Source organism: Argiope bruennichi, chromosome 6 (assembly GCF_947563725.1).
Source record: "Argiope bruennichi chromosome 6, qqArgBrue1.1, whole genome shotgun sequence".
NCBI lineage: Eukaryota > Metazoa > Arthropoda > Arachnida > Araneae > Araneidae > Argiope > Argiope bruennichi.
The window spans coordinates 138,535,861-138,560,375 of NC_079156.1; the positions used below are offsets into that span (position 1 = coordinate 138,535,861).

General features: G+C 32.8%; 1 protein-coding gene across 1 annotated transcript in view; it reads left to right on the forward strand.

Annotated features, from left to right (window-relative positions):
• LOC129972313 (uncharacterized) overlaps positions 1 to 11,511 on the forward strand; it is a 47,502-nt gene extending 35,991 nt beyond the window's left edge. The window contains exon 8 of the mRNA XM_056086403.1: positions 11,363 to 11,511. Coding sequence (XP_055942378.1) covers positions 11,363 to 11,400 — 38 coding nt within the window. The 3' untranslated portion in view covers positions 11,401 to 11,511. The remainder of the gene's footprint in view (positions 1 to 11,362) is intronic.
• The last annotated feature ends 13,004 nt before the right edge of the window (positions 11,512 to 24,515 follow it).

Consider the following 24,515-nt stretch of genomic DNA (forward strand, 5'->3'; position numbering starts at 1 on the left):
CACAGGTGTTTCTTTGTTTTATTTGCCAGTTTTATTAGAGAGAGTAAATATCACAAAAAATAATTTGTAACTTTTAAATTACAACAGTATATAAAGAATCACAAAAAAAGTAAAGAAACATCTTATTTATTTAAATCACACACACACACACACACACACACAAAAAAAAAAAAATGGTAAATATCACTATTCAATCTGTGGTATAAATTTTTGAAATGTGATCTTAAAAAGAAATAATGCATCAATTCTACTGTCATTAAGCCTGGAACGTATTTTTGTGCAAAAATTACCAGTTGTCGAAACGCTCTTTCGGCATCTACGCTAGTTGGTGGTACTGTTAGCAATGAGCGATATACTTTTTCCAAGTATTTACCTCTAAATCCCTCATCTTCAAATAAATCTATTTCTCATCGGATGGTTTTGGATATAGCTGATTTCTGAATTGTATTTTGGTTTGTTGAATATTTTTTTTATTTTTCTCTAATTCTAATTTTTGTTCAAGAGACAATTCCTTTTCACTATCGACAGTAGTGTCATCATAATCTTCGAAAACTGTGCCGAATTTTTCTGAAAGTGGATAGGTTTCTGGGTAAAAAATTTAAGAAAATTTGCCATAAACTTGATCAGATTTAAATTGGTTAGTCTCTTTTCTTCTTTTACATTTTCATTTTTAAAATCATTATAATTATGTAAATACAGTAAGACATTCTGTATTACTAATTATCTGAAATGTTTACGTCTCATAAAACTGTGAGTCTTCATTGTTAAATGTAAACATCTCCTCCTTTCATCTTTCCTCTCAGCCCTATTTTGTCGAATGAAACCCATCCTAACGCATGTTCGAAAGCGCAGAGGGTTTTACAATCCGTTGTGAAACAGTATTTCATCACTTCTCTTGATTGTACGATGCAACTTTGTATTCACGGTTTAATTAATTTCGCCCGTTAGGGAGACATAAAAACAAAAACGTATACTATTTTGCTATGTTGGCGATCCCTGAACATATAGTGAAAGCAATTTAAAAAATTTCTAGTAAATACCGAAAAAACGGTATTTAAACTTGTGAATACCGGTATTACAAAACTGTAAAAATGGCCCAAAATACCGGTATTCGGTATCCCGGTATTGCAATCCCTAATTGTTACTCAAAAACCACAGGGAGCTGGAAGGACGAAATTGCTAGAACGTCATAACATAAAAATTGTGACATTCTATCAAATTCTGGATGAAATATGTCTGCAGGGATTTTTTTTATTTGTCCGTGAGAACAATGTACTTCAAAAATACAAATTATTGATTTCATGGAATTTTGATTATGTCTTTATCATCAGAATTTCAGAACTGTATCAAGTTTTGCATCCAGTCCGTCAGCGCATCACCTTTCTGCTGCTCGTTTCTTCTCGTGTACGTGGAGTTTTCATGTGATAATTATTCAAGTGATGTTGTACGAAATTCATGAATTTATTTTGAAATGCCCATTTTTGTCGATGAGTGAGTTCGCCAGGAATAGAGATTGTGCTTAATATCAGTAAAATCTCTTATGCATTACTTGGTATTCTATGCGTATAAAAAAGGGTTTTTAAGGGACCAATAGTTTTACGCCGTCTTTGTTTAATGTGCAAATGAGTTTTCCTAATGGAATCAAGTCCCGCGACATTATAGTGCCATTAGAAACGTTAATTGTAACAACTACCTAATAGGTAATTGCAGGTTGCGGCGATATAATATTACTTTGCATTCTCTTTTTTCATGCAAATAGTCATGTCAAAAACTAATAAAACATTTCTTTTTAACAAAAGAATAAAAACAAGTTACTAATATTTGACAAAACAGCGAAAAAAGTTGGATTTTCACTGCAATAATTTTCGATCAGAAATTATTGTATCAAAATTTTGAAAAGAAGTTTTGGTAACTTAAAAAGAATCTTTTGAATTTTAGAATGGAGTAAAAATTATTATTGATCATTTATATTTTCGTAAATTATGATTAAGAAATGCTAAAATTTGGCTTCATTTGTTGTTAATTAGAATTCTAATTAAAATTTTTAAAAAATAGCTCAAATGTGCAGATTTTTTTATTTTGTAAATTATTTTTGTTTCATACTTGGTAGCTCTAGGTCAGACAGTCTATCTCGTAAAGAGCCAATAGATACACATTCTGCTTTATTATTAGTAGAGATATATTTTATTTCTACTAATGACTAGCCGCTTACGATAACTAACTGGTTAGCCCGGAATAATGGCTGTACTTACTTTCTGTTAAATATTTTATGCGTAACGTACTGTTCGTGACTCACAAGAAAATATCTTTGAATAAAAAAATATAATAGGTATCATAAACGGGTTATTTCAGTAGTCTTACTCCAGCTCTGCACATTCTATAAATGAATCCTCTTGCTACATCACTGTAGTATTAGAAACGGAACTGTCCGGATAATTTATCTTCCAATTTTCATAAAAATGTAACTTCTATTTCTTCCTCCTCATGTAAATGGCATGGATATTAATCAAAATGCTTTTTTAGTTTTCAACAATAGAAAGAGATCACTTGATTAAATATTCGACAGAACAAAGAAAATGGTTTGAATTTCAGTTCAAAAATAAAATCTACTTTTGAAAATTATGCAAAAAAAGTACTTAAAAAAATTGCCAAAATTCTGGAAAAGTTTGAAAGACACAAATTGTCATTATTAAAATTCAATTTAAAAATTTTTTTAAATGGTGTGAAGATTTAGTTTTTGCATATTATTTGCAATATTTTCAATAGCTATGGAAAAAAATGTCAAAATTACGCTTAATGTTTTAATTATTTAAAATTTTTATAAAAATTTCAAATTAATCGCTCTAAGGTGCACATTCCCTCCCTCCATAGTACATTTGTACCTGTATGCCTAAGAGTCTGTCGCGTTCTCTTTTATTATCAGCAAAGACAGAGAGGAATACGTCTTCCGGAACTGCTTTACACCAAATTTCACGCAGTTTGAAAATGTGCATATCGATTTTTTTTTCTCCATTTAAACTGATTAAAATTTAAACCAGACATCAGCACTTTTTTTAGAGGAACTCCGAAAATATTATGCGCACAAAAAATACATTTGTACTGTTTCAAAAATTTAAAGATTATCCTTTTAATAATATTAATTTAACTGTCGCGTCATTTTTTTCTGAATTAGGCAGTTTTTAAATTTTTAGGGGTATAATTTTGGAATAATATATTTCGCCTTTTCAGTGAATTCAAATTCTTTTTATTGTTTCATCAAATTCATGAACATATAATTTTCATTAAAAGTAGAGGAGCAAAGATTGTACCATTACTTACGCAGTTTGCATGAGTACCACAATACCCGGCCGTGATAGATGAACTGGCCAGCCACACTTTTATTGACACTAAGATGTCATAGGACTTGACTCCTTTAGGAAAGATCATTTGCGCAATAAATAAAATGAATGTAAAGACATGAGAAATAAAGCGACTCCAATGTGTATCACAGTTTGATGCTTAAAAGTAACTTTTTGAGAGATAACATCAAAGTGATGTGAAAGAAATTTAGTGAGAATTAAATACACCGATATTTCCAGCACTCGCCCAGGGTTCTGGCGAGGAATAAAAAATGTTTTTTACAAACCACAGTTTTCACGGTACATATTAATCGGATAGTTAGTTACTTTTTGAATTGAATTTGGTGTAAATTTCACACATCAAATTTCAGCCGTTCCAGCACAAAGTATTTTTCAGTAATCTTTGTTGGAGACACACAGACATTTTTCAAAAATTTGTTATTCGAACTAAGGGGAATCTAAACGTGGAGATTCGTCAAAATCTCGAATTCAAATTTTTTTATAATTACAATACTTTCTCTATACTTCGTACATAAGAAGTTAACAAAACGCTGGAGTTACAATATCGCAAAATCTAGAAGACGGATGAACCGGACATTTACGTTTTTAATAGAGCTATGACGTCATAAGAACTAGTCTGCATTAGAAAGTTGCATGTAGTTAATGAACAGAGCATATGCAGAGCAATTAAAAAAACAAGGCCTGACAATTTTGCAGAATCATAGACATGAAAACATACCTAAAAGATTTAACTGGAATTAAATATAACTAATATCCCTAGCGAACCAGCTAATTGCCAAAAACGACATAATATAAATAAATGTCTTCAAGTAGGGGACTACTTCTCCTCTAAGATCCCAAGCCGAGTGCCTTTTATTTGCGTTTGTGCACGAGAGATTTCATTGAAATCAAGCGCAACTGACATTCATTGCCAAAGTTAGCTATTTATAAAATATTATATACATTTTCAATTGTATGACAGAAATTTGTAATAGTAAATTCACATTTTTCTCAAAGAGTGCTATCGATAAATTCAAATTAATTCATAAATCAGCAAAATTAAATCATAAATTAATTAAATCAGCTCATAAGATCAAAATGATAGTTAAATAAAAACATAAATATCTCTCAATTTCATCGAATAAAAATGTTTTCTTTGCATGAATGTACTCGACAATAGCTTCTCCCTAAAGCACACTTTCTTTCGCAAACATTCTGTCCATACTTTCAAAATCAATTAGTAGCTAAAACGTTTTATCCGTCCCCTGGGAGTTCCGCACTAAGCGAAACCGATCGTTATCAATTAACTTTGAAACGAATTTTCATGCAGAAAAAAAAAAACTTTTAATTTCCAGTTCTTAATTTAAATGCGTAGCTGCCTCCGCAAAGTATTTCTAGTGTAATTGTTATTTGTAACTACACCGCTTAAAATGTTTTATTTAATCGAAATTCGAAGGTCTATGGTGCATCAATGTTAAAAAAAGATGCATCCTTTCTGTTATTTAAATATGAAATTCTAAATTGTCGTCAAAAATTTTCAAAATTATTTTACGATCTTAAACAGACATTTAAAATTCCATAACGTATTCAGACTTATGGACAAGAAAATTTCAGTTTTTATAAAGGCAAAGTTTTACTTTTAAAGTTTAAAGTTTAAAAACAAATTCGATGTTAAAGATAACTTTTTATTTGATATTGCATCTCTGTACCGTTTAAAAAATTTATTAAATTTTAAAAATATTGTCATTACATTATCTTTTTTCTATATTAGACTTGTCCCTTTTGGCGACCAGCTGCTTCGCCGAGGATATTGATTATAATTCATTGTAATTAAATTATTTAGATATAGCTTCCAGATTCCAATTTGGCATAAATGCTGGCTTTACGTACTTTGGGTAAAATCGGTACGGGAAATAATAATAGTAAAAAAGCTACAGCTATGTGAAAACATGTGCCCATGACAGCAGATTTAATGATGCAAAGCGGATCTTTAGTTGTATTGGGATCGAATTCTTGTCACTCAGGTCTTCAGGCAGTGGTTCAGCAAGTCCTGGTGTTTCTAATTTGGAAAAAAAAATTGTTATAAGATATGACCTTTAACATTGATTTCTTTTAGACTGACATATCAGTAATTCTAGATATGAAAGAGACGTTGTTTGACTGTCTCATAGGAAATATTAAATAAATGGCGTCTTTAACAGTAAATAATCAGTTTATTTATTGCAATGAAATTTCATTTCGCAATAAATAAAATTATTGTGAAAGAAACGGACATTAACATAATGAAATAAACAGAAGAAAAAGAGAAATCCCAGTTGCACAGCTGAAGAATTCGCGAAGTAAATGGCATTTTAAATAGCTTGAACAAGACCCCTATCAAGGAATATCTTTCTAGAAAAATAAAAAATCTTATCGATAACATTGAGAAACAGCTTTCAAAATCGCTCTGACGACAGACTGAGATGGTGATCCATCGGCAATCTTAGAGCTGATTTGCTCTCAAGCCAGGCTGTATTCAGACGTCCTCTTCAGAAAAAATGTCGGAAGCATTCCAAGCATCCGCGAATTGTGGATGAAGAGCAACAAATACGCGAAGCCAACGAGGAGCAATAACTCTTGCAGAAATTCTACGTAGATGCCTAATAAGGAAAAGCCTGTGCGATTAAAGATTTACGAATGAGTGTGATGATAAGGAAATTTCGAAAGACAGAGCCTGACAGGATTTTGTGGAGGTTAATACTATTGGACACCTGAATATTGGGATGATGTTCTTTTCGTTGTTGAGTCATCGCTTAGAAAAAGCCTGGAATCCACAATTTGCTCCATCACTTTGAAACAAATCGACACATTTGTGAAAGTGGCTTGTTTGAGCTAAGAGGAATCCTGTTGGATGCTCATACATGACTGCCTATTTGTATCTTTGATAAAGGCACCGTGTCAGCATGGTCTTATTCTTAAACTTTATGCAGCATTTTTTTCCATAGGAGATAATCACTGAGAATTCAGTTAACTAGTAAATTTTTTGGTGGAAGAGATTAATTGTGAAGTGTGGTCAGTTAGAAGCTTACCTGAATCCTATAGAGCATGTTTGATAGGCTTGTATTAATACAAGCCTATCAAACATGCTCTATAGCACTCAAATTCAAAATCTACTCGTCAAAAAATTCGAACTCGAGATTTTGTCGAATCTGCACGTTTAAAATCTCCCTGAATTCTAAAAACATATTTTTGGTATTATGTTTGTTTCCCCTTGGATTTGTTTGTTTTTGAAAACGATAACTCAAAATGCTTTCAGCTGAAAGGCTGAAATTTGGTTTATGATCTTCACAATATATTTGTAGATTTACATCAAATTCTATGTGCAATCCACCGGGAGAAATTTTCGGCTGTCCGAATATGATCTAACAGGGCAACTATAAAACGAAGAGAGGTAAATGCAAAACATTTGGCACGTGGAATTAATATCTAAAGTGTAGATACCTGTCAAATTTGAAACTAAATCCGTCTGTCCGTATTTTCAAAAGTAAGTAAACACGGTAACTCAAAAACGGGATGATTTAAATATGTGAAATTTGATATGTAAATTTGAAACTGCAATTGGAATTCTGTGACATATTTTGGTTTCAACCGGTTGAAAATAATGCGTCTAAAACACACATTCGATTTTCGGATACTGTTAGCTGTTTGTCAGGGATAAATCCCCAAGGATCATGCAGTAGATTAAAAAAATGTATATTCACGCAAAAGATTTATATTTCGTTGCTGTTGCATGTTATTGCCGTGTAAGGCATCACCCAAAATCCGCCATTTTGTACGGGGTGAAGAGGAGAAGCTTCTATGAGAGAGTGTGCGAGAAAGCTTTGCAGAGACCACTGTTTGTGATTTTATAATTCATAACACAATTAACACAATAATTTAGAACAAAATTTTAAATCAATATTTGAAATCCAATCCAATCTCAATGAAATCTTGCTATCCAATTTAAAATATTTATGCTATTTGATTATGCTATCAAAGTCAATTTTCGTATAAAATTTAATTTAACAATAGCAGCTATGATAAAAATTACCCTTGACATGATTTCTTAAGAAATGCTGACCCATTATTTAGAACAATTTGAGGCAAATTGTTAAAATGATCTCATATGTAGCTTATACGGGGTGATCAAGAAATAACAGCCCTGTATCGGAGCCCTGTAGCGTGTTATGTACTGGACGAAATACAACAAAATTTGGCCATCATACATATTAAAGTATGCGGTTTCGATTTATCAAAGAAAAAAAATTAGTACCAAAAACGACGATAGGAGAAATCCTGGCACTGCGATCGAAAACTTTATTATGTGTTTTGCTTTGTGACTCCATATCGAGGATAAAAGGAAGGGTTGCTGCAATTCTATTCTGCAAGAATTCGCCGGTCCATGGCTTTTTCACGATGTGAACGTGTCTTATTATTCAAGTTGTTTTATCAGATGAATGGAATGCCCGTGCTGCTGTTCGTGAATACCGGCAGTTCAAACAGTTACGTAGAGGACCGATGACCATAACTAAGAAGAATGGTTGAAAGATTTGAAACAACAGGAATTCTTGGTATGCAACCAGGCCGAGGACGTAAAGGTATCAAGCAGGAACAGCTTGAAGATCTTGCAATAGCCGTTATGGATCAGGCGATATCTAATAAGCAGGGTACCAGAAGTGCCTGCTCAATATCGCGACAAACAGATATCTCGTTCGCGAAGATGCAGAATATATTGTGTAATATCCTGAAATCTTATCCGTATAAGATAACACCTATTAACTGATGACACTGATCTGCAACTTGACAATTTCTGGTTATGAGGCGGTTCCGGTTCACTGGGAAGGCATTGTGTATCAAGGACATGTTCCTGACATTCCTACTTTAAAAGATCAAATAACGTTACATGTCAGACGAATAAATGCCGATATGCCGCGAACCACTGTCGAAAATCTCGAGTACCGCATACAATTATCGGAACACCACCAAATTGGTTGTCACCTTGCCCCAAATTTGTAAGTTGCTATAATAAATGTTTTTCATTGGTATTCGATGTGTTGCTATTTACTGTTTCTATTGGCAGTTATGAATTCTTTTTCTACACATTATGTACTTGCAGCGCCAGGATTTCCCCTATCGGCGTTTTTTGGTACCAATTTTTTTCTTGATAAATCGAAATCGCATACTTTAATGCGTATGGTGGCCAAATTTTGTTATATTTCGTCCAGTACATAACACTCTACAGGGCCCCAAACACCTCCTGTTATTTCTGATAACCTTGTATTTATAGATTTATTAAAAGTATTTTTATGAACAAAGCTATTTTTATTTTTCATAAAATGTGTATCGTAAATTTTTTATGGATAGTTTATTTTATTATATAAATATTAAGCTGTTTTTTCAATCAGCAATAATGGTATTCAGCGGCATGGAGAAGAATGCATCTATTGGGAAAAACGTCGTAAGTTAATGGCAGTTGGACAATTGATAGTAAAATAAATCTTCCGTCGTTCGCTTTCAAAATTCGATTGTTTTCAATTTTATGATCGGATCAACACTCCGGAATTATCCATTTATTTATAATCGTTGACGTCATTCGATGCAATTTCTTTTCACTCCGATGGCAGAAAATGCTTCCTCTGGCCGTCGATTGAAACCTTTTGAAAAATAGGCTTTCGAAGCTGAAAATAAAGAGGGGAAGGAGAATGAATACATTTAGATAGTAAGGGAAACTCTTCTATTAAGGACTAAGATTATTTGAAAAAATATAATTGTATAACTAATATATTTTATTCAACATTTTTTTGTTTGTTATTTATTGGAAAGATACTTTAGATGTGTGCACTTCACAACATGTGATAAGACTGATTCATAATAAATTGGAGGTACAAGTTGCTGAACATAAATTTCGATTCAATAAGCTAATTCATGTGCTTAGGTAATTTGTATTTTAAGACAAGTTCCCAAATTTGATTGAGTGTCGCGGAAATATTTATTTAGAGAAAGATGTGCTGCTAAAGATCATCTGATTTCATTTAAAATAATCGGACTTGAGCCTTTTTAAAACTGATTTTAAAAAAACTATTCATTTCAATGTACCTGACCTTAAGAAGGGATTAAAGACCCACTTTTACATTCATAATACATTTCACGTGAAGTAAGAGGTATGTGCGGAATCTGCATTTTGCAGGATTCCCAGGCGGGCGGAGATCAATGAACTTGGCGGAGTGTAAAGGAATGCATAGCCGAGAAGCTGAACGCACATTATTATTTGAAAGGAGAGTAGAGCCAGCTAGCAGAAGACATCATGCGCAAAATGAATGATTTTTCATGAAATGGAGACATAAAACATTTCACACAGGCGAAATAGAATGGATACTTTTGAAAGAGGAATGTAAAGCGCTTGACGCAATGAGTTTTAAGAAAAAATAGCACGATTCCAATTTCATTGAAATAATTTGAATTCCCCTATTACAAACATCCATTCGCTCATTTTTATATCTTAAAAATTTATTAAAAATCGAAAAAATTATATTCGAATCATGATCGTTTATAAATGTTTCCCATGCGCTTGCGGAAGAACCTGCTGTACGAATGGGGAGGGAGAAGATGCGCTTCATTGCCAAATTGAAATATCCATGGATTTGTTACGTGAAGCAGAGAATAGGCGCCACAACTAGGAGCATTTCTGTTTCTAGACGGTCTTTGCTTACAATCCGACAGAAATCTTTTTAATTGTGCGATTTTTTTTTTTTTTTTTTTTTTTTTTTGCAACGTTTGCCACAATTTCTCCATACAGATTTGCGACCGAACTGAAATGCAGAGAGGGCGGCCGCATTTCACGAATGCCCCGAAGATTCGCCGCCGAAGAATAATATGTTTATGAATTCACATGAAATTTGTCTGAATGAAACAACTCTCCACCCGCATGTGTAGAGTACTAGTTCAGGTTCGTCCTCGTCATTTGACCGCGATTGAAAAAAATAAAGAAAAAGAACTCATCCGTAGATAGTCCTCTTGTAAGTTAAGAAACAAAACATTAATGTGCTCAACGTTTTTTTTTTTTTTTTTTTTCTTTTAAGCAACTTCCGGATAAAAGCTTTCATTGGCGATTCTGTTATCAGGAAATGCAGTTTTTTTTTTTTTTTAAATTGATAAATTCTACCAATAAATTTAAAAGTGAACAACACATTCTATTTAAGCTGCCTGACACTATATTCATTTGCAAATAATTCATAAATATATATATATATATATATATATATATATATTGATCATTCAAAAACTTTATTATGAATCGTGTTGCACTTTTGTTTGACGTTAGGAACTATACTTTTTATTTAATATGAATGACATTTTTCTTTAAAATATAGACTTATTTAGTGGTTTATTGCAGCGATAGGGTTAGGTTTCCCCTGAATATTCTGTATTAGAATAGAAACGAATCGTTCTCTGCATTGTTCAGAAAAGCATCAACAGAGTTCATAGATCTAAACGTAATTTGGATCGAAAAAATTTTTTCGAAGAATTTTCCGAAAAAGTGAAAAGTTGTGTTTTCCTCACTATATTATAAAATATTTTTAATACAAATGCGCGTTGAAAATATTAAACACATTTGTTTCTCCGTATGCTCCGGTGGTTTTATTAAAACACTGCCTTTTACATGAAGTAGTGTTGAAGATAATGAAGTATAGCGAAGAAGGAAATGCGAAAATGAAGTGATGATTTAAAGCAGTAAATGAAGTGATGATTTTTTTTTTTTTGAAAAAAAAATGCGTTATTGGAAAAGACAATTTCAAATATTTTTAAAGTATTTTTATCGATGTAGACGAAGAAAGCAATCTACTGTCCAGTCATATCTATGCAAAGTAAATTTTGGCATCTTTTTTAAAAGCGTATACGAGAAATTTACGATTAAAAAAAATGGATTCTATACATTGCTTTGGATGTCTTCATTGTGTATGTAAAAATGTCTCCTTCTAATTTAGCAATATTATCTTCCATTTCAGTGGACACACTGCTGAACTTGATGGAAGTCTACTCGTAACGCTGCCATTTGAATTGGATGCGGACCATTCTTTAGCCCCACACATATTTCACGTTCTCGCATTATTGTACTCATACCTTTCTTTTATTAAAAAATGTTACTTGAAAATGAGCTTCTTATTCTCACATTTTGTGCTTCGATGGACAAACATTGTAAAGCCATTATGTCATTAGAAACAATTAGGCAGTGTACCAGGCTCTGGGCAGTGCACATTCGGAGGAAGTTTTGTATTTGAATAATTTTTAATTTAATCAGCATATTAATTATTCATTTATTTTAGATTTTTTTTTCAGCAATTCTTTGAAAATAGATATTTTTATTTATTTATTCCTTGTAACACACAGCGTCCATGTTTTCCAAAATTATATTTAAATTAACATTTAGTGTTTATAAATACTGTAATGACTCATTTCATGATCGCACCAAAACGGGTAGAAATTTGATTTATCGCAGTCTACAAAGTGATGATATTTTATTACTCAATTAATTTTAAATTTCTTTATTTGGCAACTCAGGTAATAACATTTTTCTATTGACCTGGCTGTGAAGCTTTAGGCAGCCGCCCAATCGGAAATCTGTCGCTCACAAGAGCTGCATAAAATAGCAGGCATATGTTTGCAAGCAATATAGCAAGCAGTAATGAATTCAGTACCATCAATGCATGCCCAAGCTAAAATTATTGGAGTCTTGGTTAGTCTGATTTTTTTCCCACCCCTCTTTCAAAAGACTGAAAGATTAGTAAAAGAGATAAAGAAAAAAAAACTGTTTCGATCTTCTCCCAATCTTTTGTCCATTTGTTTTGGTAAACTGGGCTGAAAGCGCCGAAAAAGACAGGGCACGATGCTAATCTCGGAAAACGAAGAAAAATTTTGAATAGGAATTGGGATGAAGTCTGTTTTCAAAACTTTATTAAATTGTAATGAAGAACTAATGAAAAGGGCAGTTCCTTTAAAAGCAAGCAAAATTTTTTATCCTCTTGGATTGCTTCTCCCATGCTCAATCACCATCAAAATTGTTTTCGAAAATTGCGGCTGCACAACTTTTATTTTCAATAATATCAAGATTGAGCTGAAAAAAAAAACTACAAATATGATAATTTGAGTAAATCAATATTATCATGGTTTCTAGAATGCTAAATATTCCTTCGAATACTGAAATCTGCGAACTTTCTAATGAATCTTAATATACCTATTCTGCAGTTTTGTATACATTAAAAACAATAGAAGTTGGTTCTAAACTTTGAAATATTATGGAAACCACAAACTAAGATGGCCCCCATAAAAATGGTTTCAATTCTGGGCCTTCATTTGTACGATGTTCTTCTTTTGATGCCTCTCTTTCAACTTGCATTGAAAGCGTTCCACAATCCTGAAGTTGAAATATTCGCAGGAACAGATGCAAAGGTTATTCTACCGTGGCTTTTGCTTCCTTCACCCCATAGAAACAGCTCGTTCGTAATGGAACGTCGGAAATTCTAGACACTATTCTACACGATAAACGGCAATATATTCCTTCCAAAAGTTATTCGACAAATGATACGTGGAAAGGACTAACTCCTCTGTTCTTTTATAAGTTCTTTTCGAGTAGGGTTCGTACCATTTGGCCAACTAAAGATTCAGATTAATGGCCTCATAATGGTCAATTTAATGACAGAAATTGAATTTAGGACAAAGGTGTTTCCCGTAATGCTGTGAATTCTTCGCAAAGTTTTAACTTCTTTAATGAACTGTACATAGTTTTCTTCATTTTCTAAGATAGTTAATTAATTGTCTTAATTTTATAATTGCAGGACCTGGAAAAAGTTAAACAATTTAAATGCAAACTAATCTAGAAAAAACCTAAAATGTTGACAAATAACACGTTTTCCTCATGTTCGGAAAGGCAGAAATCTATTAGATAAATAATTAAGTTTATTTAGAAACAAGCGTTTTCGAATGAACTTAAAGCACTTTCAAACAAAAAAGAGCAAATTTTAAAATCTCTTGTCCTCTTTTAACCCAATTCTTGATCAAAAAGCATTCTTTAAGAATGGGAAGCCATTTGTAAAAAATTTTATTACCTATTTAAATTTAAGCACACATTTGAATTGCAGGCAAAAAAAAAACAAAAAAAAAACATTAGAAGTGATATTCAAATTATATCTCGTTAATTATTTGCATGCTGTTAATTATTTGCATGCCGATCAACAAAAAAGAAGTCATCGCACACAGTAAGTGTCAATCAAAAATCAATTTCCATTTCAATACTCCAGCTGTGCTTCCTTTTGAGGACTGTGGGAGACTAGTGAAATCGATAAGTTTCACCTGCTCCGAGTGATGAAAGAGACGTTCGAAGAACTTCAGACGTTTTAAACTCAAATCGAAAATCGTCTGAACTCTCGGCGTTGATGGGGACACTCTGTAAACTCTCTGACTGATATGTAAATGGTCGCCTGTATTTATTCGGTATTTAACATTGAGTTGACTTCCTTTCTTGAATTGCAGGCAAAAAAACAAACATTAAAAGTGATATTCAAATTATATCTCGTTAATTATTTGCATGCCGATCAACAAAAAAGAAGTCATCGCACACAGTAAGTGTCAATCAAAAATCAATTTCCATTTCAATACTCCAGCTGTGCTTCCTTTTGAGGACTGTGGGAGACTAGTGAAATCGATAAGTTTCACCTGCTCCGAGTGATGAAAGAGACGTTCGAAGAACTTCAGACGTTTTAAACTCAAATCGAAAATCGTCTGAACTCTCGGCGTTGATGGGGACACTCTGTAAACTCTCTGACTGATATGTAAATGGTCGCCTGTATTTATTCGGTATTTAACATTGAGTTGACTTCCTTTCTTGAATTGCAGGCAAAAAAAAAAAACATTAAAAGTGATATTCAAATTATATCTCGTTAATTATTTGCATGCCGATCAACAAAAAAGAAGTCATCGCACACAGTAAGTGTCAATCAAAAATCAATTTCCATTTCAATACTCCAGCTGTGCTTCCTTTTGAGGACTGTGGGAGACTAGTGAAATCGATAAGTTTCACCTGCTCCGAGTGATGAAAGAGACGTTCGAAGAACTTCAGACGTTTTAAACTCAAATCGAAAATCGTCTGAACTCTCGGCGTTGATGGGGACACTCTGTAAACTCTCTGACTGATATGTAAATGGTCGCCTGTATTTATTCGGTATTTAACATTGAGTTGACTTCCTTTCTTGAATTGCAGGCAAAAAAAACAAACATTAAAAGTGATATTCAAATTATATCTCGTTAATTATTTGCATGCCGATCAACAAAAAAGAAGTCATCGCACACAGTAAGTGTCAATCAAAAATCAATTTCCATTTCAATACTCCAGCTGTGCTACTTTTTGAGGACTGTGGGAGACTAGTGAAATCGATAAGTTTCACCTGCTCCGAGTGATGAAAGAGACGTTCGAAGAACTTCAGACGTTTTAAACTCAAATCGAAAATCGTCTGAACTCTCGGCGTTGATGGGGACACTCTGTAAACTCTCTGACTGATATGTAAATGGTCGCCTGTATTTATTCGGTATTTAACATTGAGTTGACTTCCTTTCTTGAATTGCAGGCAAAAAAACAAACATTAAAAGTGATATTCAAATTATATCTCGTTAATTATTTGCATGCCGATCAACAAAAAAGAAGTCATCGCACACAGTAAGTGTCAATCAAAAATCAATTTCCATTTCAATACTCCAGCTGTGCTTCCTTTTGAGGACTGTGGGAGACTAGTGAAATCGATAAGTTTCACCTGCTCCGAGTGATGAAAGAGACGTTCGAAGAACTTCAGACGTTTTAAACTCAAATCGAAAATCGTCTGAACTCTCGGCGTTGATGGGGACACTCTGTAAACTCTCTGACTGATATGTAAATGGTCGCCTGTATTTATTCGGTATTTAACATTGAGTTGACTTCCTTTCTTGAATTGCAGGCAAAAAAAACAAACATTAAAAGTGATATTCAAATTATATCTCGTTAATTATTTGCATGCCGATCAACAAAAAAGAAGTCATCGCACACAGTAAGTGTCAATCAAAAATCAATTTCCATTTCAATACTCCAGCTGTGCTTCCTTTTGAGGACTGTGGGAGACTAGTGAAATCGATAAGTTTCACCTGCTCCGAGTGATGAAAGAGACGTTCGAAGAACTTCAGACGTTTTAAACTCAAATCGAAAATCGTCTGAACTCTCGGCGTTGATGGGGACACTCTGTAAACTCTCTGACTGATATGTAAATGGTCGCCTGTATTTATTCGGTATTTAACATTGAGTTGACTTCCTTTCTTGAATTGCAGGCAAAAAAACAAACATTAAAAGTGATATTCAAATTATATCTCGTTAATTATTTGCATGCCGATCAACAAAAAAGAAGTCATCGCACACAGTAAGTGTCAATCAAAAATCAATTTCCATTTCAATACTCCAGCTGTGCTTCCTTTTGAGGACTGTGGGAGACTAGTGAAATCGATAAGTTTCACCTGCTCCGAGTGATGAAAGAGACGTTCGAAAAACTTCAGACGTTTTAAACTCAAATCGAAAATCGTCTGAACTCTCGACTATTGAAAGCGGATGTTGCCGGTGGTGACCTTCGAATTTTTACTTCATCTCACTTCCTCATTGCTGGTGTGCTAGTCAGTTCACTGGATGACGGCACTGTTAATGACAACTCTTTAGTCCAATGAAAAATTAGTCCAGACAGAAAGACTAGATTTTTAGAAGACCTGGATCCGGAACTACCTCATCAGTCTTCAGTCTTGGTCGAATTGCTCAGAGTAGAGTAGAGCTTACATTCAGATAGTCGAATCAGTCCAATAGGACCTCGCACCCGCAGAATTGAACATCAGCATGCATTTTAGCACTTGCTATTGTCTGTTGTTTCAGAGCATGCACAATCTTCTTTTTGCGCATGCGCGATATGTGCGGGAGGATATGTCCCTAGAAGTAGCCCTTGGGAAAAAAATTTAAAACGTATTACTAGGAAAGGATCATTTGTCTGAGTGGCAGTCTTTAAGACAGCCATACGGCTGTTTAAATTTCATTTGAGGAACCGATTCAATCGTGGATCTTCAAGTCTGTTAAGAATGAATCATGAAAGAGTTGGAGAAAGTTTTGATCCAAGAAACTGAATTCTTTATTTATTGACGCGCCTTTACATCTTTCCAAAATTATTACCCGAAGAGAAGTTTCCATTTCTCTAGTTACCAGCATTTTATCTCAGGGACCTATCAAAAAAGTTTTGAAATTCTGTATTTATAGTTAAATATTTCATACTTGAGTTTCGCATATTTTAAATGCTTTGTCTGCAAATAAATTGCTATTATTATAACTTATATTAAATTAAAAGGTTTTCGTGTCATCCCAAGAATCATTCAAACTTACGGACAAGAAGTGCTCAACGGATGTGCTGTACGCTATTCACTTATAAATAAATTTTATTTTCGAGACTTTCTAATGAAACTACAAATGAAGTCCAACTATGCATCTGTTTCGATTTTTTTTAATACTTACTGTCAAATATTAATAATTCAAGGGAAAAGAAATATATTGCATGCAGTTCGCTAACAAAGGAAACTAAAACAAAAATCATCCGAGCAATGAGCCATCATATTCTCAAATAATAAAAAGGAATATGTGCCTAGTCGTTGCGTCTTGGCACCGTCCAAGACAGATCGTCGAATCTAGGATTATGAAGGTATAATAACGAAAAGTTTATTTAGTAAAGTTGCCGGCTAAAATATTTTCCCTCCACTTTTTCAGCATGTCGAACTCATTTTAAAACAATCAAGAAATCTTTTTTTTTGTTGAAATCTTTCTTGTTGTTGATGATGGTGGCGGTTAACTAGCTAAACATCTTACGCAGATCGTGCTTACTCATGCGATTCCTTTATACTCTCCTACTTTACCACCTTGTGGAGAATTGATCTGCGTATTACTGTTATGTTTGACTGAAAGGTCATGAACTCGAACTTTTCCAGTTGTAGAAGGTACATTTAGATGAATTTAATCTTACCAACAGTCTAGAACGCGTTCTCAGTTTGTTGATGTGTGCGTTGTGTATTTTGAGCTCTTCTAAAGAGTGATATATTTTGTGTAATAAGATGTTTATTTATTTATTGGGAAGTGCTTGAACTACAAGACTTTGGCTCTCGTTTGGTAAGAAAAATTCAAAATTTTATTGAGTAATCTTGAAGAGATAAGAAACTTTACTTTCTGAATTAAAGGTTACGCCCATCTTGGGTGCAACCATTTTTGTGCGATTTAGTCATCTGCGCATGGCCCAAAATGTTGATAGAGAACCGTTCAAACGGCTAAGTGATTTATCGATTGAGTAACTTCTTCGGACCAGGGTCCAGTTTAATTAAAATATATTATTTTAAAATATTTTGATTTATTGTTTGTTATTGAGATCAAATTAATATTAACTGATGTTGTGAAGAGTCATCAACAGTACAAGTCTATCTGGACAAATATTGAGAAAAGTGAAATAATTTATAGGAAAATTAATGATTCTTTTGTTAATAATGAAATTAATTGGATCTAATTGCATATTATAATAATTACAACAATTTAATTCATTTGACTAATAAAAACATACTTTTTATTTGTTGGCAACACCTCGTACATCCCCGATGACATCGCTTGCAGTTTTTGTGTTCATCGAATTACTAATTTGTTATTTCGTTGAAAGTACATAATTATGGCTGAAGAACCAGTGGATTTCATTAAATCAGCTCTCTCTATCCAGTCATCAGTCTTTTCTTTTCTTGAGAACATTCCAAAGTTAAGTAAAGACAACAGCAAACGTTCGAGAGACTATATGGTTGACTTTGTTTCAATTATCTCAAGACAACAATCTGTAATACAAATGGTCTTGCAGAAGCTTCATGAAAAATCGGAATTTATTGAAAGTAAATTAGAAACTCTGCAGGGTACCAAGGACCATCAAACAGATAAAATAACCTATACCAACGTTGCAAAAAAAGATCGACAAAAATCCAGAAGTAGAAGAAGAGAAGAAGGTTGTATTGCTCTTCTGTACTCTGAAGATGAAGAGAGACATGACAATATTAAAGAGAAAATCCAGTCAGCTATCAATCCTGCAAAAATTAATGTGGGCATTAGAAATGCCAGGAATTTAAAGAAAGGTGGTATAGCGATTCCGGTTACAAATCAAGACGAGATAAAAAGAATTAGTGACGAAATAGAAAATAATGAAATACTGAAGAAAGAAATCATGATAAAGAGACCAAAAAGGTAAATCCTAAGATTATTATCAATATAATGGAAGATAATTTTGATGCAGAGAATGGGATCGCCCAATTAAAAGATCAAAATGATCTTTTAAGTGAAGTTGACATCATTCACGAATACTTGATGAAAGAGAACATATCTTTAGACCCAATCTCATTTAGAAATATCCTCAAGAATAAAACGATGAACCTTGGGTGTTACTGACTATCCATCAGAGAATATTTAAGAACTATATAATGTTTTTGTTGCCATAGATTTGGTCATCTTGTTGTAAACTGTCCAGACAAGGACAAATGCACTGTCAAATGTACAAGATGTGGTGGTGAAAATCACCGAGCAGACACTTGCTAAAATGATATCAGCTGTTCCAATTACAAATAGCACAATGAGAAATATAAGAGCAAATATGAAATCAACCACGACGTAAAAAGTAGATTTTGCGAAACGTACGAAATTGAAGTAGAATTTATGAAGAAAAAAATTATTATGGTATATTCGAGTCGAACATTCAATAAAATGGGTGATTTTTCACTCCATGGTGCTCTTATTAATTTAAATCAAGCAAAATCTGTTGCTTTGTTTTTGTAAAAAGATATAGTGTGTAGAGAACTACATATAATTTGCGTCACAGAACCCTATTTACATAATGGACAAGTGGTTGATATACCAACAGGTTATATTGGAGTTAATCAAGAGGGTAATGCAAGAGCTAAATTAATCATTAAAGCCGATGTTAAATTCATACCTATATTGATAAATATAGATATTATCGTTGTAAGTAGTTCTTTCAGCAATTTTAATCTGTTCATAATTAGTACTTATTGTGCTCCATCTGAAGATCTTAATCCAAGTTTAAAGATTCTTGAAAAAAAACTGCAAACAAATACCAGAATCGGGAAATATTAATGAATGGCGACTTTAATGTCAAAACTACTGCATAGGGACAGGACATCGATGGAACGTTGAAATTATACAATAGTTGTTCAATGCGAATAAAAATTGGCTGCCAGAATTATTCGATGTTTGTCTAGCTCTTTCCCAAAATTTGGGAAACAGCAGAAGTTGTCCCAATTTCTAAGGAAAGAAAGAATATTAAATGAATATAGGTCATATAGACTTATATGCATGCTGCAGGTCATGCGTAAAATATTAGATAAAAATGCTATCCTATTTTCTGGAAAAAGAGAAACTACTAAATGAAAATCAATTTGGATTCCGTAAAAATCGATGAACAATCGACGCCTTAAAAGGAATTATTTATGAGGCTCGCACTCAAAAATTGATTACACGCGTCATATCTTTAGACATATCAAATACCTTCAACTCGATCAGATCTGAAATGCTTATTCAAAAAATATGAAATCCTGGGTTATTATTGAATGACTTTCTTCTGGAGAGAACCATTATCTCATCAGATGGCGCAAAATGGGAGTATGACTTAGGGGTTCCGCAGGAATCCAGCCTCGGCTCCATTCTTTGGTTATTGGTTGTAAATGAATTGTTAATTGAATTCTTGTACAAGCATATGCTGATGATATTATAATCCTCATGAAAGCAACAGCTCCGTATTTATTTACCACAAAAATTACCCCGATTATGGAAAAATTAGAAGAGTGGGCAGGCAAGTATAACTTGAGATTTAATAGAGATAAGTCCATGCACACAATTATTAAAAACAGAAGAGACCCATTTTCCGGGTATAAAGTTGCAAATTTAAATGGCATAAATTTGCTGCTCATTTAAATGGCTTTTGCGGATGAATAACCTGAACAACTATTACTTGTTAGTAGATTGTTTAAGTAATGTGAGTTAGTTCTAGTATTTATTTATGGATATAGAAATGGGTACTGAGGGACAATTTAACACCCTACAAATAAAAGATCAGATGGTGGACTGGGCCCGAAGATTCTAAATCAATTTTAACTGGTCCTACAAATAGTTAGACCTGCGCCTCTGCTTTGAGTAGGGTTGCTTTGCGGCGGACCGTCTTTTTTTCCGTATGACTAAGGCCGGGTCGGAGTGTTGGTATGCCTTACCATGATATAAATCTAAATGTATCTAATATGAAAGTTGTTTCATTTTATTAAACTTTAGGCGCAAATAAATACGCAATACATTGGTGTCACTAGCAGCTTCCTATATGTTTCAATCTTCATTGACTGTTGCACCTGGCTGCCCTCCGTTTAGAGGCTTAGAGTTACTAGGAGCATGTAAAGTAGAAAGGAGGAGCAGTCAATGGCTCGAGCTGAACCGATGATATTTCACCGTACCGCAGTGATTCAGAAAAAGTAAGTGGCGTTCAGAAAAATGGGTAAATTTTTTCAGACCTTCAAATGTGCCATAAGTGCACAAACGTTCTCTATCCATGCCGGTTCAGTATCATACGAGAAGTACAGCCCTCATTCATAAAAGAACTCTGCTCATTTTCATTCCATTTGATGACAGAAACTATTTTTGTGCCTTGTCACTTGCTCACAGTTTCGTGACATTTAACTGACATCCTATTGTGAGCTTTATGTGAGCCTCCATTCAAGGCCCAAACATTCGCGAATTGAAGATGCTAATATTGTTATTTTGTTATAAAATCGACAGAAGCAATATTCTATGATCTTCAGTCATCAAGCGATCCATTTTTTAGGAAGAAAAGATTTTTCTTTCATGTTGATTAAATTAAAATATTTGCGATATTCTTAAAATATGACCACTGCTTCTGAGATATTCTTAGTAAATCTTATTTTCTTCCCGCTTTTTTGAGCTGAAACAATTGCAGGCTGCCTAAATAGTTCCACTTTCAATAAATGGAGATCGCTGTTGCTCATTTTTAGCCAGATGTTATCAAACATGAATTTTTATCTTAACAAGACACTTCTATTTTATCTTCCGCTCTATCTGAAAAAGCAATCAGCTTTCGTTGTGTGTCCTTTCTGAAACACCCACATTTCAGGCCGAAAGCTGTTGTTATCGCGGGGACGAGTGAAAGGTACACAGGATTCGATGCAAAAATCATTAGTCGCTCAAACAATGCATCCGTTGCAGTTTCAGAAAACCTTTTAAAGTGTGTCATGCATTTTGAATAAAAGACTTTTTTTTTTTTTTTTTTTTTTTTTTTTGCGTGTGGGGGAGGGATAACTGAAAACACCAAACTGCTTGTAATTACTATTTCTCAGGGCAACAAAAATTATTTTTCTAACACCAAAAATGCAATCCAATAAAATGTCTTCCATAATTTAAAAAATTGTTATTTTTTTAAAGAAATTAATTATATTTAAATTAGCCACTTGGAAGACCAGCTGGTTGGCAGAAATTAATGGTTAAATTAAATTTTTAATTAAATATTTTATGTAACTTGGTCTCAGTGGCTTCTTCAGCAAGATATTTTTAAGCTACAAATGGTAAATTATGATTCATGTTTAGAAGCCTTACGCTATTCTGTCATATTACTATACATTTTCCTTATTTTTTGCCAACTAATATAAAGAAATGAAACATTTGGCATTTTTTTATTCATGTTAATAGAACTGAAATTTTAAATTTAAATAATTTACAAATTCTTCCCAAATTTAATCAAACTGCTTTCCTGAATTCTGCTTTGCCAATATTGATTTGTGATTTGGATTGTAAATCAAAAAACGGAAATAAAGCTACAACTTTTTTTTCTTTCAAACTTTGCAACTTCAGTAAATCTTATGGACAACATTGATCTCCTTTCAGAATTCTTAATTTTTTTTTCCCATTTTCTTTCCAGATCTGTTTAGTATTCATCCGAAATTTTTACGATTCCTGTTGGAGAATATGGTTAGTAAAAAAATAACACTTATGATACTAAAAACAGTTCGCAAAAATTTAATGAGCATAGAAATCTGCATACAGTAAATACTAGCATAGTATATCTTGAGGCAAAAATACGAGTATTTACTCTTATTTAATTCCCGAAGTTTTCCTGTTTCCGAAAGACGATACAGAGAAATTGTCTAAATTAACAAAGTACTCAAAGATACTAATTTTTATTCGTATGTGCGCATGTTAGTGTACTAATATCAGAATGTTGGATATATATGAAAAAATGGTATGAAAGTTTGGCGAAAGCCTTGCGGCTGTATAAGTAGAGTTCTATTTAATTGATCTCGCATCAAAATTACGATCGCCGTATCAGATATTTTCCCCAAGGTTTCTCAATAGGACATTAATATAAATCACTAAATTAATACCAGACAAACGCAGGAAATTTGCTGCCGTCGAATTGGAAAAGCAAAAGTGGGAAAATATGGAGTTGCCATACATAATATTTTACCTTTTAGGTATTGTAATTGGATGTTAAGCATTTATACGATAAGTCAATACATGATGTATGATTAATATAAAAAGAAACAATTAATATAAAAGAAAAAAACAAACTTAATGTATTAAGAAAAACAAGAAACATCGTCGCTCCAAGGAATCAAATCAAAAGTGCAGTTTCACTGGTCGCTCTCATTCACTAAGTATTGCCATTAAATATTAAAAATGAGAAAAATAAGTAAGAAAAATTCAGGCATTCAGTAAGATGAGTGTGAGCAAAGAAAAAAACAAAAAACATTGTATTTGTTATCTTTATTTATAATTAGCCGTCTTTGGTGACCAGCCGGTTCCCCAGTCTTAACGCACGTTAAAATTTTCAATTAAATATTTTTTTTTGTAATTTGTGTTTTAAAAGCTTTTTCATCAAAATATTTTTAAGCTTCGTATTTTTATAGTCATATAATTCACTCATACTATTATAAAGGTTTTAGGCTATGATGTACTATGTATCTCCCTAATTTTCTGTCAGTTCCGGTAAAATTTCTGCTTTAAATTTAAAAAGGAAATGATTGATCTGCAAATAATATGAAAAACATTTTTTACTGAAACCACTCATTTTTTAAAAATATACTTACTGAAAACAGAATCATTCAGCATTTACATCTCACGTGCACTACAAGATAATTTTCATGATTTATGTAATATCTAACAATAAGAACAATAATTTATGTAATATCTAACAATAAGAACAATAATTTATGTAATATCTAACAATAAGAACAATAATTTATGTAATATCTAACAATAAGAACAATAATTTATGTAATATTCAACAATAATTTTTCGGATTAATCATAAAATTCGGTTTTTAGTTTTATTTTCAAAAGGATTTAAATGACATGAATAGCAACATCTCTTTTTGTTTCGGTCTATGAATGTACTTATGAAAAAAATGACGAAGTCTAAATTCTATACAGTCCTTTGGTCTTAAGGAATCATATTCTGCCAGATATTCTTGACACTTCTAAATAAATAAATGGACGCTTCTATCTTCTGCTATCAAATCTGATCGATAGAATAGTTTAGAACAACCGACAATTTCATAATCTTAGGTCAGTCAGTTTCGAGAAACCGTGGGCGCTGATTGGATTATCATCTTTGAGACGGTCGATGAAGTGGTCTCAAATCGCCAGTTTTTATTGAAAAGGGATTTTCAAATGTTCATAAATTAGTGAGTTTTAGTGACTGATTTAGCTGATTGGTGTGAAACTCTTTTTATTTAAAAAAAGTAGTGTCTCAACAATATTTTGTTAAATATGATTCACAGAGCAGATGATCTAGATAAAAACTAAAGATTCGTAAATTATTAGACCATTTATTGACTCAAATTACTTGAAATATAATTATTTACTTCATTTAGACCATTTTAACACGTATATTTCTATTATTAAATGTTTACAAATTAACCATAACTCTCTGAATTGAAAAGATAAATATTAAATAGTGTTTGCCTTTAAAAAAAAGCTGGCTTATTGAATTAATAATGTTGATATTGTATTGAATTAATACTTTTTCTAGGA